The following is a 14540-nucleotide window of genomic DNA, read 5'->3' as shown; positions in this document are numbered from 1 at the left end:
CTGCTTGCCCGTGACTGACACTCCCCGTGGTTTAAGCAAAGTTGCATCAGGCACTCCTGAGGCGGGACAGTTGCACTGTGCAAACAGGGATGCACTCGGTCTTCTCTTAAAGCAGTTCCTCAAAGTTGAGTCTCCAGCTGTTTTTGGACTACAACTCCCATCATCCCTAGCTAGCAGGACCAGTGGTCAGGGATGATGGGAATTGTAGTCCAAAAGCAGCTAGAGACCGAAGTTTGGGAAACACCGTCTCAAAGGGATACATCTGTCCTCAAAGACCAAGTTGCTCAACGCTTGTAAAAAATGTGTTAATTCCTTATGGCTGATAGAGCTTGGAGACGGGGTTATAGTAAGGAATGGCTGTTTCAAATATTTCAAAGGGCTGCCAGGAGGAAGACTGAGAGAACCTGTTCCCTGTCCCTCAAAATTGGAGGGCATAAGATTCTATTGAAATGTTAGGAAAAGATTTCTGACGGGAAGAGCTTTTCGGCCGTGGATCACCCAGCAGACTCTCCTTTGCAGGAGATCTTTGAAGCAGAGGCTGGAGAGAAGGAATCTCTCAAGGGGGGGCAGTTGCAAGACTTACCTTTGCTGAAGCAGGGGGTCAGATTGGATGGCCTCTATGGTCCCTTCCAACTCAATAAGTTGCACCCAGCAGTAGTTGGGCTCAGAGTCAGCCCGCTGTAATGAATGGATGTTGTGTTCTGAAAGCAAAGGAAGGACTGGACCCTGATTAATACAATAGACACGAGGCTTGACCAGCAAGACCCTGGGAGAAAGTGCGCATTCCACTCCCTGGCCCAGGCCGTTTTATTCACAAAAGAACTTTAACACAGCGTTTGTAAGAACCAATCAGATTTCCTCTGAGCATTTCAAAAAATCCCCAGGTGGGGACAAAGTCAGATCAGAGGAAGCCTCTTAACTACAAAGAACTATTTCCTATTTGAGCATGCATACATGTTCAGGCTAAATAAACAGGAACCAAGGAGGAATGCATTTAGCAAACCCCGGAGGTCATAAAAGGAAAGACAGGCATTTTACCACCTCCATGTGAACTCTGTTCCTGGCCCTAAGATCTGCCTAAAGATTAACAAAAGCTACATCAAAGCTACCTGTTTATGTCAGGCATAGAGAAAATGGGGCAGAGATGCAGAGGCTTGTGGGATTGATCAGAAATCGTGTCAGTGACTCAAACCCAGTCAAAGCGATGCTTTCCCCGCTGACACAATAGCTTGCTTCATTTTTCATAATTCCTCATAGCAATCCTAGATGACCACTACAAATGGATACAGTTAAGTTGGTGAAACTTAGCTGGACGCAACCCTATGAGTCTGTGCCAACAGTTGACGATAGTGCCACTCTTGCTGTATAACTCAAAATGTCCTAAGGTCTTACCGCCCTCTTTTTGTTCCGACCAACAGGCAGATCCCCCCTGGCACTCCCACCATCACCCAGGCCTTGCCCACCTCCCGCTACAACACGGCCGCCGACGCTCTGGCCGCTCTCGTGGATGCTGCCGCTTCCGCTCCCCAGATGGAGGTGGCCAAGTCTAAAGAGGGCGGCAAGCACGACGGGGGCCGCATCGAGGAGAACCCGGGGCGCAGATCGGTCGTGAGCGAGCAGCAGCAGCAGCAGCAGCAGATGGAGCAGAAGGCGATGGAGGCAGAGAAGAGGGGGCCCCCGGGCCTGTACCCCTCGTCCTCATCGAGCTACTCCTCCTCGGGGAAATCCCAGCCTTCCTCGTCCATCTACTCGGACGCCGGGAAGGACAAGGGCCCGCCTTCCATATCCAAGTATGAAGAGGAGCTTCGGACGCGTGGCAAGACCACCATCACGGCGGCCAACTTCATCGACGTGATCATCACCCGACAGATCGCCTCCGACAAGGACGCCCGCGATCGCGGCTCCCAGAGCTCAGATTCCTCCAGCAGCCGTATGTCTTTGTAGTTTTCCTTTGGCCTCCTTAGCCTGGCTACAGGTTTGGCCCGTTTAGGTGCAGGGCAGTGGTATCAGTGTTTGAAAAAGAAAAGGTTCTGACCTCCTTTTTACTCCTTTGCCTACTCCTTAGACCTTAGTTGGCACAAAAGAGTTTTTGAGAAAGAGCATTCTTGCAGAGTATTGCTGCTTTTATTCTTAAAAAGTCTTCTTCCCGAACCACGACCGACAGCTTTTACACACACCAAATGCAACCAGCTTTCTACCATCCAACCAACCAACCCACACCAAACACTAACATTGACCACTCTATATATACAGGTACAATTTGGTGAAAGGTTGCCGCTGACTCATGCTGACTTAGTTCTTTTAGCATTAAAGAAACAGCAGCCAATTTTTAGCCGTGACAAGTGGTTCTCAAACTTTTATGGCCCTCAAACCCACCCTCAACTCCCCCTACCCTTTACAAAGTATTATTCAGGGTAGCAATTTCCCTCTTGGACTACTCCAATGCGCTCTACGTGGGGCTACCTTTGAAGGTGGCTTGGAAACTACAACTAATCCAGAACGCAGCTGCTAGGCTGGTGACTGGGAGCGGCCACCAGGACCATATAACCCTGGTCCTAAAGGATTTATGTTGGCTCCCAATACATTTCCGAGCACAATTCAAAGTGTTGGTGCTGACCTTTAAAGCCCTAAACGGCCTTGGCCCAGTATCCCTGAAGGAGTGTCTCCACCCCCATCATCCAGCCCAGACACTGAGGTCCAGCTCCAAGGGCCTTCTGGTGGTTCCCTCACTGTGAGAAGTGAGATTACAGGGAACCAGGCAGACGGCCTTCTCGGTAGTGGCACCCACCTTGTGGAACCCCCTCCCATCAGATGTTAAACAAAACTGTCCTGAAAGGGGTTCAGCAAAATGTACTTTGTAAATCCCTTTGAGAAGAAAGGCTTTCAAAAATGGATAGATGAGAATGTTAATTGGGGATCCCAAGCTGTTTTGGCGTTGGGGGGCTGAGGACACCTATGGAAATCTAAGGAACGGTCTAAAGCAGCACAAAATACCCATTTCACAGAATTAAAACAAGTGGGTGCTCAACTCTTCTCTCTGTCAGCAACAGATGAAACACCTGCACACATAACCTAAAACACAGACAGAAAACAGGACTCCTCTCTAAAATATTTAAAATGGGGAAGGGGGAGGGGCCTATAGTGTCTCCCCCAAAGGCAGGATACTCACCTGCACACCTATTTATACGGGTTTTCCTGGGAAAGAAAGTCAGCCATCTCTCATCCAAAGTGTGAATCACACTTCTACACCAGCAGACCTAATACTGCCAGAGGCAGGTCAGGTCAGGGTTGGGCCTTACGAATGACCTCTGTCTCTCTCTCTCTCTCTCTTCCTCGATCCATGTAGTTTCCTCCTCCCACCGCTACGAGCCCCCCCGAGACGCCATCGAGGTGATCAGCCCTGCAAACTCGCCAGTCCCTCCCCAGGAAAAGATGCTGCCTTATCAACAGGAAGCCCCCAAAATGAGCCAGGCAGAACGTAAGTTCTCACCGTGCGGGATTGGGGCAGCCTCTTGACTTGCATCTTCGCGCAGGGAGGGCGAATCGGGGGCAGGCGATTTTTTTTTTATTCATTTATTCAGTCGTAGGTCACAAACAATAAATGACGAATCTTAAAACCGAATAGAGTCACAGGCCAAAACGCATACATATGTATGGGTGGAACAAGCTTGCAAGTAATTCGCAATTAAGAGTCGCGTATCTCTTTTTGCAAGGGACGCGGGTGGCGCTGTGGGTTAAAGCCTCAGCGCCTAGGACTTGCCGATCGAAAGGTCGGCGGTTCGAATCCCCGCGGCGGGGTGCGCTCCCATCGTTCGGTCCCAGCGCCTGCCAACCTAGCAGTTCGAAAGCACCCCCGGGGGCAAGTAGATAAATAGGGACCGCTTACTGGCGGGAAGGTAAACGGCGTTTCCGTGTGCTGCGCTGGCTCGCCAGATGCAGCTTGTCATGCTGGCCACGTGACCCGGAAGTGTCTCCGGACAGCGCTGGCCCACGGCCTCTTGAGTGAGATGGGCGCACAACCCTAGAGTCTGGCAAGACTGGCCTGCATGGGCAGGGGGTATCTTTTTTTGCAGTGCGGAAAGAGAACTTTGCAGCCCTGTAGCTGAAGCGTTTCTTATCAAGTCCCACCCAGTGCCATAGGGACGTTCTGCTGATTTTATGAGTGATCTTTTCTGAGTGCAAATGAGTTCCTCTCCCGGTTACCTAAGTCAGGGCTGATGGGATGTGGAGGCCGAGAAGCACCATAGAGGACCACAGGCTCCCCACCTTCCTGCGTTGTGAATCTCTTCTTCTTTTCTAACTAGGAGACTGCAGCCGTCAGTATGAGGGGTCAATCCACTCCTACAGGCAGCAGCAAGATTCTCCATCGCCACAGCAACAGCAGCAGCAACAACAGCAGCAGCCTCCTCCACCTGTGCAGGGCGAAGGGATGGGGCCCGTGCCACGAACACACCGCCTGATCACCCTGGCCGATCACATCTGTGTAGGTTTGCGTACTTGTGCACCTCTGTAGGAAACTTCCCCGATGCTTTCATCTGAGGAAGGCATCCCCAAACTCAGCCCTCCAGCTGTTTTGGGACTACAACTCCCATCATCCCTAGCTAACAGGACCAGTGGTCAGGGATGATGGGAATTGTAGTCCCAAAACAGCTGGAGGGCCGAGTTTGGGGTGTCTGATTTGAGGTTTACCCCCAGATTCTCACCGCTGCTTATAGGAACTTGCATGGTTGCCTGTATACTTGTAGTGTCTAATACGGTCCATTTCTAGTTCCAGTTCATCAAATTTGTACAGCGCTTGATTAAAAAAACAAACAAACCTTCAAAGAGGTGTACAATAAAGGATAAAGCAAAAATGATCCATAAGAAAAACTTAACAATCACAATTCAAGACTTTCGAAAAGTAACAACCGTCTAAAATTAAAATGCACACCAGCTTTCTAAGCATCTGGATAGGCTTGTCTAAGCAAAAAAAATTCAGCAGGAAGGGTATAGTGACGGCACCTGCATAATTTCAATAGGCAGGGAGTTCCAAAGTGTAGGCGCTGCCATGCTAAAATACTGATTTCTTACAATTGCAGAATGGGTATTATGTAGCATGACCTGCTGATCGAAGTGATTGAGTGGGTGTAGATGTGATCTTGTAGGGAAACTGGTCCCCAGTTGCAAAGGGCTTTATCTACTAATAGCAGCACCTTGAACTTGGCCCGCTAGCAAACTGGCAACCCGCTTAGGTTATCTGCAGCACAGAGAGAATTCTTCACTCGACGTTATATAGTTAGATGGAGACAAGGGTGGAACAGTTAGTTGGAGGCTGTGGTTCACTGGTAGAGCCCCTGCTTTGATTGCAGAATGTCCCAGTTCCAGTCCTCCCCATCTCTAGGCAGGGACTGGAGAAAACTGCTGCCTGAAACCCTCACTGGAGAGCTGCTGCCAGTCAGTACTGGGAATACTTAGCTAAATGGGCCCACTGGTCTGACTCAGAATAAGGCGGCTTCCTGCTTTAAATCAGCTTTTTTTTGAGACCTATGAGGACTAGAAGCTTGGTTTAGTTTCACGGGAAGGGCTGGAGCACACTCTTTGCTTGCAGACGGTTCCAGGTTCGATCCCCTGCACCTCTGGGTAGGACTTGGAAAGCCTCCCTGCCTGAAATTCTGGAGAGCTTCTCCCAGGACGAATGCTGAGCTTGGTGGATCAACAACCTGTAAATGCTGAGCTAGGCGGATCATCAAGTCAGTTTCCTAAGCAACTGGTGGTCATCATCAGGGCAAGAACTGAGTTGGTTTGTGGGGTGTAATTGAGAAGGGTAGGCACGCGCCACTACCAGCACTCTTGATCGTAGGATCTTTTGCAAACCTGTTAAGGTGTTTTTGGAGGCGAGACTAAAATAATAATAATGGGATTCTCTGCAAAATTCCTGATCCCCAAAGCCAAGTAAACATTGAGTCTACACTGGCTAGTTGCTTTATTTTGTAGAAAAGTTGGGCATCCTTCATCTTGTGATGAACACACACACGCTGCTTTTACACAATTCACAACAAAAATAATTAAAGGTTTCTCCCCTTGACAGCAGTCTGCAAATCAATCACACATGCTTCCTGCCTCGGGTGCTGGTTTGGTTTTGCGAGATTGTTGCTGTTTGTTCATTTTGTCTTTTCCGTTTTCCCCGCAGCAAATCATCACCCAGGATTTTGCCCGCAACCAACCTACGACGCAGCCATCCCTACAGACTCCCACTAGCACATTCCAGACCTCCGCCCCAACTTCCATTGCCACCACGAACCGGGTGAAGGCCTCAAACCGCTACAGCCCTGAGGTGCAGATCCAGTCTGCGCCCCACCAGCGCCCCGGGTCGCGAGTGTCCCCTGAAAACCTCTCGGAGAAAAGCAGGGGAAGGTAACGATTCATGTGACTTTGCACCTTTTTTGCTGTGTGGTCTTGTGTTAGAAGGCTGCGCCGCATTGAGAAGGGGGGTCGTTCTCTCTCACCCACTCGCTCGGAACTGGCTTTGGAGCTCGTCATTGATTTGGCTCGTCATTGACTTTGCTGCTCCTCAGTTTGCTAAGAGCCCCTGATCCAGGCCTTCCTGAGAACTGAGATGGAGGCTGCATATGATAGCTGGAGTTTTAAAGACCAACTACTGGTCTCTGCTGTTTAACATGCCCTGACTTACAAAGTTTCATACATTGTCGTGTATCACCTGGTGATCACTGGATGAAGGACAGCCTAGAAAAACAACTGCCCTATTTTTCACCCCATAAGACGCACCTGACCGTAAGACGCACCTAGTTTTTAGAGGGGGAAAGCAAGAAAAAATATATTCTATGCAGAGCATGTAAGCGGCTCTCGCTTTTCTTGCTTTAAATCAAGCAAAGCGAGAGCCGCTTACGTGGCTTCTGTCCCACTTTGTGCAGCTCTCGCTTTGCTTGCCCATCCCTCCTCCTGCCTCGCTGTAAAAGAGGAGGAGGAGACACCGGGACAGGTGATTTGCTTGCTTTACAGCGAGGCGGGAGGAGGGATGGGCAAGCAAAGCGAGAGCTGCACAAAGTGGGACAGAAGCCACGTAAGCGGCTCTCGCTTTGCTTGCTCCCGTCTGTCCCTCCTCCCGCTTCGCTGTGAAGCCAGCAGAGCAAGAGGCACTGTGCAGCTCTCGCTCTTGCTCTGCTGGCTTCAGCAGAGCAGCACAGCACCTCTCGCGGAAAAGCCAGCAAGAGCAGCACTCACGCTCGGTGCGGCTCTTTAAGGAGAGAGCTGAGCAGAGCCTCCCGTCTGCATTCGCTCCATAAGACGCACATACATTTCCCCTTACTTTTTAGGAGGAAAAAAGTGCATCTTATGGAGCGAAAAATACGGTAATAATCATACAAAGTAAATAACAAATTAATGCTAATAATAAACCATACTAATGGTAAGTAATATTATTAATATTTACTTGATAAATGGTGAAAACATAAAAATTACATACTGTTTGATTGTAAAAAACCCCAAAAATCTCCAAGCAGTTTGTTCAAATGAAACAATGCTTTTAGTATTGCTAATTTCAACTGTTTCCCAACATTTGCTAGATCCTTAAAAGGAACGAGATGCTGGACTAGATTGGAGAGCCTGGCCAGTCTAACCTCCTTGAGGCCCGGGACCTCCAAGATGTTATTGTTTGTGGACTGTAAGGTCCTCTGCGGTGCATACCATATTATTATATTTACACCCCACCTTTCTTCCAAAGAGCTTAAGGCGGTGTGCATAGTTCTCCCCCCTTTATTTTGTCCTCACAACAACCCTGTGAGGGTGGTTAGCCTGAGAGTTAACCCAGGGAACTTCCTGAAGGCCGAGTGGGGACCAGGAGCCTCCTCCCTCTCGGGTCTTAAGTCTGACATCCTTAACCACCGCAGAGGACCTTACAGTCCACAAACAATAACATCTTGGAGGTCCCGGGCCTCAAGGAGGTTAGACTGGCCTCGACCAGAGCCAGGGCCTTTTCGGCCGTGGCCCCGGCCTGGTGGAACGCTCTGTCGCAAGAGACCAGAGGCCTGCGGGACTTGACATCTTTCCGCAGGGCCTGCAAGATGGAGCTGTTCCGCCAGGCCTTTGGGTGGAGTTCAGTCTGACCCCTCTCCTTTTACAAGACCCTGCATATAAATGGCCTCTCTAACTCTTCTCACCGGCTCATACAGTTTAATCTCAGCCTCCCTCCTCTAAAGTTTGGGGCAGGGAGACCAGGAGAGGATTTCTGCGTGTTTATAATTTGATCTGCTTTTGTACGTTTCTTGCCCCGCAACCTCTCTAGGCTTGGAAAGTCCCCAGAGAGGAGCCACGTTTCCTCTGAGTCATACGAACCGATCTCGCCCCCTCAGGCCCCCGCTGCTCACGAGAAGCAAGACAGCCTCATATTACTCTCCCAGCGATCCGAGCCTTCGGAACAGAGGTACACAAGACGGGCATCACAGCAGTTTCACATTCGTGTCTGTCGGTTAAGTTTATTGCGTGTGGTCTTGAGATCGACAGGCGCACACAGAGCCCAAGGTGCCCTGATAGAAATTTCTGGTGCAAGAGTTTGGCAGAAAGGTAGCTCTAATAAGCCTGTTAAAACGTATGTGCAGGTCCTGCTATCGGAACACAGCCCATCTCTGTGAAATCATTCGTCAGGCGAGCGTTCGCATAACGAACTGGCAACTTCCCTTATTTCCTTTGGGGAAATTTCTAATGCATGATTTGTCCCTTCTGCCTTTCCTCTGTTGTATCTGCCCAAAACGGCTGCCATCAACCAGCAAAACACAAGCAAGGAAGTAGACAAACTTTAAGGCTGATACCTGAATCAGCCATTCCTGTAGCGAGGTTCTGGGTGTCACCGTGTTCAAATAAGCAGATTTTCACGTAGCGAGTGTCAAGATAGCGAGAAACACGTGTATGCCTGTGGGTGTTTTCTTTGTTTAAGACTCGCCCGTTTTCTTTCTGCTTCCCTTCTCAACCCTTTATTCTCGACAGGACGGACTCTCGTTCTCCGGGGAGCATGAGCTACCTGCCTTCGTTCTTCACCAAGCTGGAGAGCACCTCGCCAATGGTGATGTCGAAGAAGCAGGAGATCTTCCGCAAGCTGAACTCCTGCGGGGGAGGCGACAATGACATGGGTAACGAAGGATCTCCTTTCGCTTGCCTTTTCCTTTTCTCAGAAATAATTCCCCAGCCACTGTGTGTTTCCTGAGTACAGTCCAAGATATCCTCGTTTGGCCCTGATGAAATAGATTGATTCCTTCTCACTCCCAAAGCGCTCTCCTGGGCAAGGGACTCCCTGTCTGTCTCTCTGTGTGAGTTGCTGTTCTATCCTCACCTCCTCCTTTCAATCGACTTTCAGCCTCATCTTTGCATTTGGAGGCATCTGGGCCATTCCACCCACTCTTCTTCAACCCGGTGCCCTCCAGGCATTTTGGACTACCAATCCCATCAGCTGCAGCTATGCTGGGGAATGGCTGATACTCACTCCTGGTGCAGAGATAGGGTAAAAGCCACATCTGTCGCTCCGCCCACTTTTGCCTCTGGCTCCGCCCCCTCCCCACTGTGGTCCCAGAAGGAATGCAGGCCTTGAGTTCAAAAAGCTTCCTTATCCTTGCAGGGCAGAGGAATTGAAGAGAATCTCATTTAGATGAGGACATGTTTGCATTTGCCCGAGTTGATTCTGATTGGGACGTGTGTTTTGTGTCTTTTTCAACAGCTGCCGCTCAGCCAGGGACTGAAATCTTTAACTTGCCCGCGGTCACTACCTCAGGTGAGCCTTCCCTGAAAGCACCCAGTGAGTCGTGGGACAGAGGAGGGTCCCTCTTCCTTGCCGCAGTCTTGAGCTGCTGTTGGGCGACAAAGCTGCTCTCACAATGGAGCCGGTGGTAACCTGAGAGTTTGGGTGCTGCCTTCACACCATTTTAGGAAATGTTTGCGTGTGGGGAGAAACCTCAGAAATTGAAACGATGAGATCTAGAACCTTAAACAGACGCAGCAACGATCCTGCCACAATAAGGGCAGGGAGCTACAGAAGTAGCTGCTGACACTTTGTATGGGATTGTTACACCGCAGCCACATTCGCTTTTTAAAAAACAACAACTTTTCCACATCAGTGAGCTCAACAATCATGGAATTGTAGTGCTGGGACTCCCAAAGGTCATCGAGTCCAACCACCCCCCACCCCCCCGCAATGCAGAAAGCACAGCTAAGACACTTGCATTTCATCAACCGGGAAACAGGTCCTGAAACATTCTTAGGTCTGTAGATCCCACCGGGGGACGGGGGAACTCTTTAATTCCAGAGGAATTGGGAATTGGTGAGGTGATCGTGCAAGGTGTCATGGGGGATGTCTCTCAGTCTGGCACCCGTGTAAATCCCTTTGCTCTTGCTTTTTCAATGCACACATTAGGAGCCTTGCATGCGGCAAGCCTTGATTATTTTGCAACCAAAACAGTGCTCCTACTGTCAGTCGCTGGCACGGTGGATTTTTTTCAGCTGCTTCACAGTTTGCAAACTGAAGCTTTGGAGCATGGGTAGGCAAACTAAGCCCTGAGGGGCCGGATCCTGCCCAATCGCCTTCTAAATCCGGCCCGCGGACGGTCTGGGAATCAACATGTTTTTACATGAGTAGAACGTGTCCTTTTATTTTAAATGCATCTCTGGGTTTTTTGTGGGGCCTGCCTGGTGTTTTTACGTGAGTTGAATGTGTGCTTTTATTTAAAATGCACCTCTGGGTTTTTGGTGGGGCCTGCCTGTTTTTACATGAGTAGAATGTGTGCTTTTACTTAAAATGCACCTCTGGGTTATTTGTGGGGCATAGGAATTTGTTCTTTTTTTTTCTTTTCCAAAATATAGTCCAGCCCCCCACAAGGTCTGAGGGGCAGTGGACAGGCCCCCTGCTGGAAAAGTTTGCTGACCCCTGCTTTGGAGCATTGCATCAACTGTACTCACCGTTTTCCTTCTCTCTCCCTCTCCCCACTTTCTCTCCCCCTCTTGAAAACTGCCTCTCCCTCTCCTTCCTGTCTCCTCCTCCTCTTGTTCCCTCCCCGTCTCTCTTTCCTCCTCCCAGGTCCAGTCAGTGCTCGAGGTCATTCCTTTGCAGATCCTGCCAGCAACCTGGGCCTGGAAGACATCATCCGCAAGGCCCTGATGGGCAACTTTGACGACAAAGGGGAGGACCACGCCATCGTCATGGCCCAGCCCATGGGACTGGTCTCTGCGGGCTCCAACCCCTCCCTGGCAGCCAGCAGCGATCTCCGGAGGGAAGACGCCAACCCTTCCCCCAACCCAGGTAAGGGCAGCTGCGGCACACTTGGGGGGGAGTTTGCAGCGGCTGCATGGGCACAGCAGGTCCTTCATACGCAAATTTTGCGGCTTCACGGCTGCAGGTAGCAATGCTTCCTTTGAGCACCAGTTGCTACGAACCACAGGAGGGGAGAGTTGTTCTTGCGCTTGGTCCTGCTTGAGGGAATCTGCCACCGCGAGAACAGGATTCTGCACTAAATGGGCCACCTTTGGCCTGATTCCGCAGGACTCGTCTTAAGGTTCATTTATGTCACATGCCCTCAATCTCCAATTGACTTCACAGGTGGCGCTGTGGGTTAAACCACAGAGCCTAGGGCTTGCCGATCAGAAGGTCGGCGGTTCGAATCCCCGGGACGGGGTGAGCTCCCGCTGCTCAGTCCCTGCTCCTGCCAACCTAGCAGTTTGAAAGCACATCAAAGTGCAAGTAGATAAATAGGTACCGCTCTGGCGGGAAGGTAAACGGCGTTTCCGTGCGCTGCTCTGGTTCGCCAGAAGCAGCTCAGTCATGCTGGCCACATGACCCGGAAGCTGTACGCCGGCTCCCTCGGCCAGTAAAGCGAGATGAGCGCCACAACCCCAGAGTCGGCCACGAATGGACCTAATGGTCAGGGGCCCGTTTACCTTTACCTTAGGCAGGAAGAACCAGCTGCACAAATGTAAGATGGGGGCACCTGGCTTCCACGTGAAAAGGATCTAGGGGTCTTTGTAGACTGCAAGCTGAACACACGAGTAAATAATAATAATAATAATAATAATAATAATAATAATTATTATTATTATTATTATTATTATTATTATTATTATTAATATTTATACCCCGCCCATCTGGTTGGGTTTCCCCAGCCACTCTGGGCAGCTTCCAACAGAATATTAAAATACAATAGTCTATTAAACGTTAAAAGCTTCCCTAAATAATGTGATGCAGCAGCAAAAAATAAGCTAATGCTATTCAAGACTGCATCAACTGAAGTATAGAGTCTAGATCAAGGGAAGTAATAGGACCATTCTATTCTGCCTTGGTCAGACCACAGCCGGAGCCCTGTGTCCAGTTCTGGGCGCCACAATTTAAGAAGGATGTTGACAAGCCGGAAGGTGTAGAGGAGGGCAACCAAGATGACCAAGGGTCTGGAAACCAAGCCTGATGAGGAACGGTTGAAGGAGCTGGGGGTGTTTAGCATAGAAAAGAGGAGAGTGAGAGGAGATATGATAGCCCTCTCCAGATATCTCAAGGGCTGTCACATGGAAGATGGGGCAAGCTTGTTTTCTCCACTCCGGAGGGTAGGACTTGAACCAGTGGCTTCAAGTAACAAGAAAGGAGATTCCGACTAAACATCTGGAAGAACTTTCTGACAGTAGGAGCTGTTTGACAGTGGAACGATCTCTCTCAGGAGCTGGAGGACTCTCCTTCCTTGGAGGTCTTCAAGCAGAGGTTGGGTGACCCTCTGTCATGGATGTTTTAGTTGAGATTCCTGCATTGCAGGGGGTTGGTCTAGATGGCCCTCAGAACCCCTTCCAACTCTTAGGATGCTATGACTTCAGTGAAGGCAGCATGTAGCCAAAGATGGCAACTGGTTGGCTACTGTGAGAACAGGATGCTGGACCTTGCATTCCTTTATAAAAACGATTTGAATGCAACTTTTGAAACCAAGTCCGCTGCCCACGCAGCAGCCCATGTCCCATTCTCACCCCACATGAAGGGGCACCCCCCCTCTGTTGCAGAGAACTGGGCAGTCTCTGTCCGAGGGCGTGGAAGAGGCCCTGGCATCCCTCCATCCACATTTCCTTTTTTCAGGTGGTGTCAGCAAGCAAAAGCTGATGGGGAAATCGGGCAGCAGGAAGTCCAAGTCTCCGATCCCCGGGCAAGGCTACTTGGGGACGGAGCGGCCCTCGTCGGTCTCGTCGGTGCACTCGGAAGGGGACTACCACAGGCAGACGCCGGTGTGGTCATGGGAAGACCGGCCCTCCTCCACAGGTGAGCCAGGCCAATCGTGAGTGCCACGAAGAAGCGCCTTGCTGCGGGTGAAAAGATCTTCCAGAGGGCTGTTTTTATTTGTTCGTGTAAAACATGGGTAGGCAAATTAAGGCCCGGGGGCCAGATCTGGCCCAATCGCCTTCTCAATCCGGCCTGCGAATGGTCCCGGAATCAGCATGTTTTTACATGAGTAGAATGTGTCCTTTTATTTAAAATGCATCTCTGGGTTATTTGTGGGGCATAGGAATTCGTTCATATTTCCCCCCCCCCCTCAAAATATAGCCTGGCCCCCTGCTGAAAAAGCTTGCTGACCCCTGGCATAAAGCAAAGCAAATTAGGCAGCTTCTTTAGGCCACCAGGCCAACTAGCAAAGCAGCTTTCCTTTCCAGTTAAGCTGCAGCTCTTCCCTTAAAATGAAAAGCCAAGTTTGCAGTCCTCGTGGTTCTGAATGGAGAGCTCCTTTAAACAGAGCCACAGGAAGCTGCCTTAGGCAGAGTCAGACCGTGGGCCATCGGCTTAGTGTTGTCAACACGCACTGACATCGGCTCCCCAGCGTTTCAGACAGGAGTCCGGCATGGATATGCCATTGAAAGAAAACAGAGCAGCTTAGCCACCAAACCATGTTAAAAAGGCAAATGGGAAAAGGATACGGGGTGGCCAACTCTCGAGAGACTGCGATCTACTTTCAGAATTAAAAACTGGCAGAGATCTACCCCCATTTTGGGGGGGTTCAGCTCAAAGTTGTTGAGCTTAATTTTTTAGGGGTTAAAAAAACAGCTGGGGGAGTTCCGGGGGGGGGGGGTTAAAGGCAAGGAACAAAGGGGTAAAGTCACTCACAAAAAGATTGCTATGGATCAAGACATCAGCACAGAGAAAGCTCCATCTTCCCTTCCAGAGATCATACAACAATGGAGGGCGTGGTGTGGCAGGAGTCAGTTTTAGTGACGCTATGGAAAGGGAGCCAGAGATCGACCACGATCTACCAAAACCTCGCAGGGATCTACCAGTAGATTGCGATCGACCTGTTGGGACACTCCAATGAAAGAAAACAGGGGTGGCTTATAACCAGAACGAAATGACAATTAGATTGAAATGGATAGGATGCTCTGCTGCCCTTACAATCAAGAGCCGGTTAGGTTTTGTGAAACAGAAACAGTTAATAAATATATTGGGACAGGGCGATCCCCAGGTGCGGGCCAATGGCTTGATATGTCAAATGAGCCTCACGGGGGGGAAGGACAGCTGGAGGCAGCCATGCTTCTAAACCCCAGTACAG

At 50.1% G+C, this 14540-nt stretch overlaps 1 protein-coding gene across 3 annotated transcripts in view; it reads left to right on the top strand.

Moving 5' to 3' along the window:
* NCOR1 (nuclear receptor corepressor 1) overlaps window positions 1-14540 on the top strand; it is a 113236-nt gene that overhangs the window by 96375 nt on the left and 2321 nt on the right. For all 3 annotated transcript variants that reach the window (XM_053367616.1, XM_053367617.1, XM_053367615.1), the window contains 9 exons: window positions 1419-1930; window positions 3347-3478; window positions 4305-4483; window positions 6170-6393; window positions 8282-8419; window positions 8980-9122; window positions 9704-9757; window positions 11057-11278; window positions 13085-13264. In XM_053367616.1, the coding sequence (XP_053223591.1) occupies window positions 1419-1930; window positions 3347-3478; window positions 4305-4483; window positions 6170-6393; window positions 8282-8419; window positions 8980-9122; window positions 9704-9757; window positions 11057-11278; window positions 13085-13264 (1784 nt within the window). The remainder of the gene's footprint in view (window positions 1-1418; window positions 1931-3346; window positions 3479-4304; window positions 4484-6169; window positions 6394-8281; window positions 8420-8979; window positions 9123-9703; window positions 9758-11056; window positions 11279-13084; window positions 13265-14540) is intronic.

The sequence above is a fragment of the Podarcis raffonei genome, chromosome 15 (assembly GCF_027172205.1).
Source record: "Podarcis raffonei isolate rPodRaf1 chromosome 15, rPodRaf1.pri, whole genome shotgun sequence".
Lineage (NCBI taxonomy): Eukaryota > Metazoa > Chordata > Lepidosauria > Squamata > Lacertidae > Podarcis > Podarcis raffonei.
This window is presented reverse-complemented; position numbering and strand designations above follow the sequence as displayed.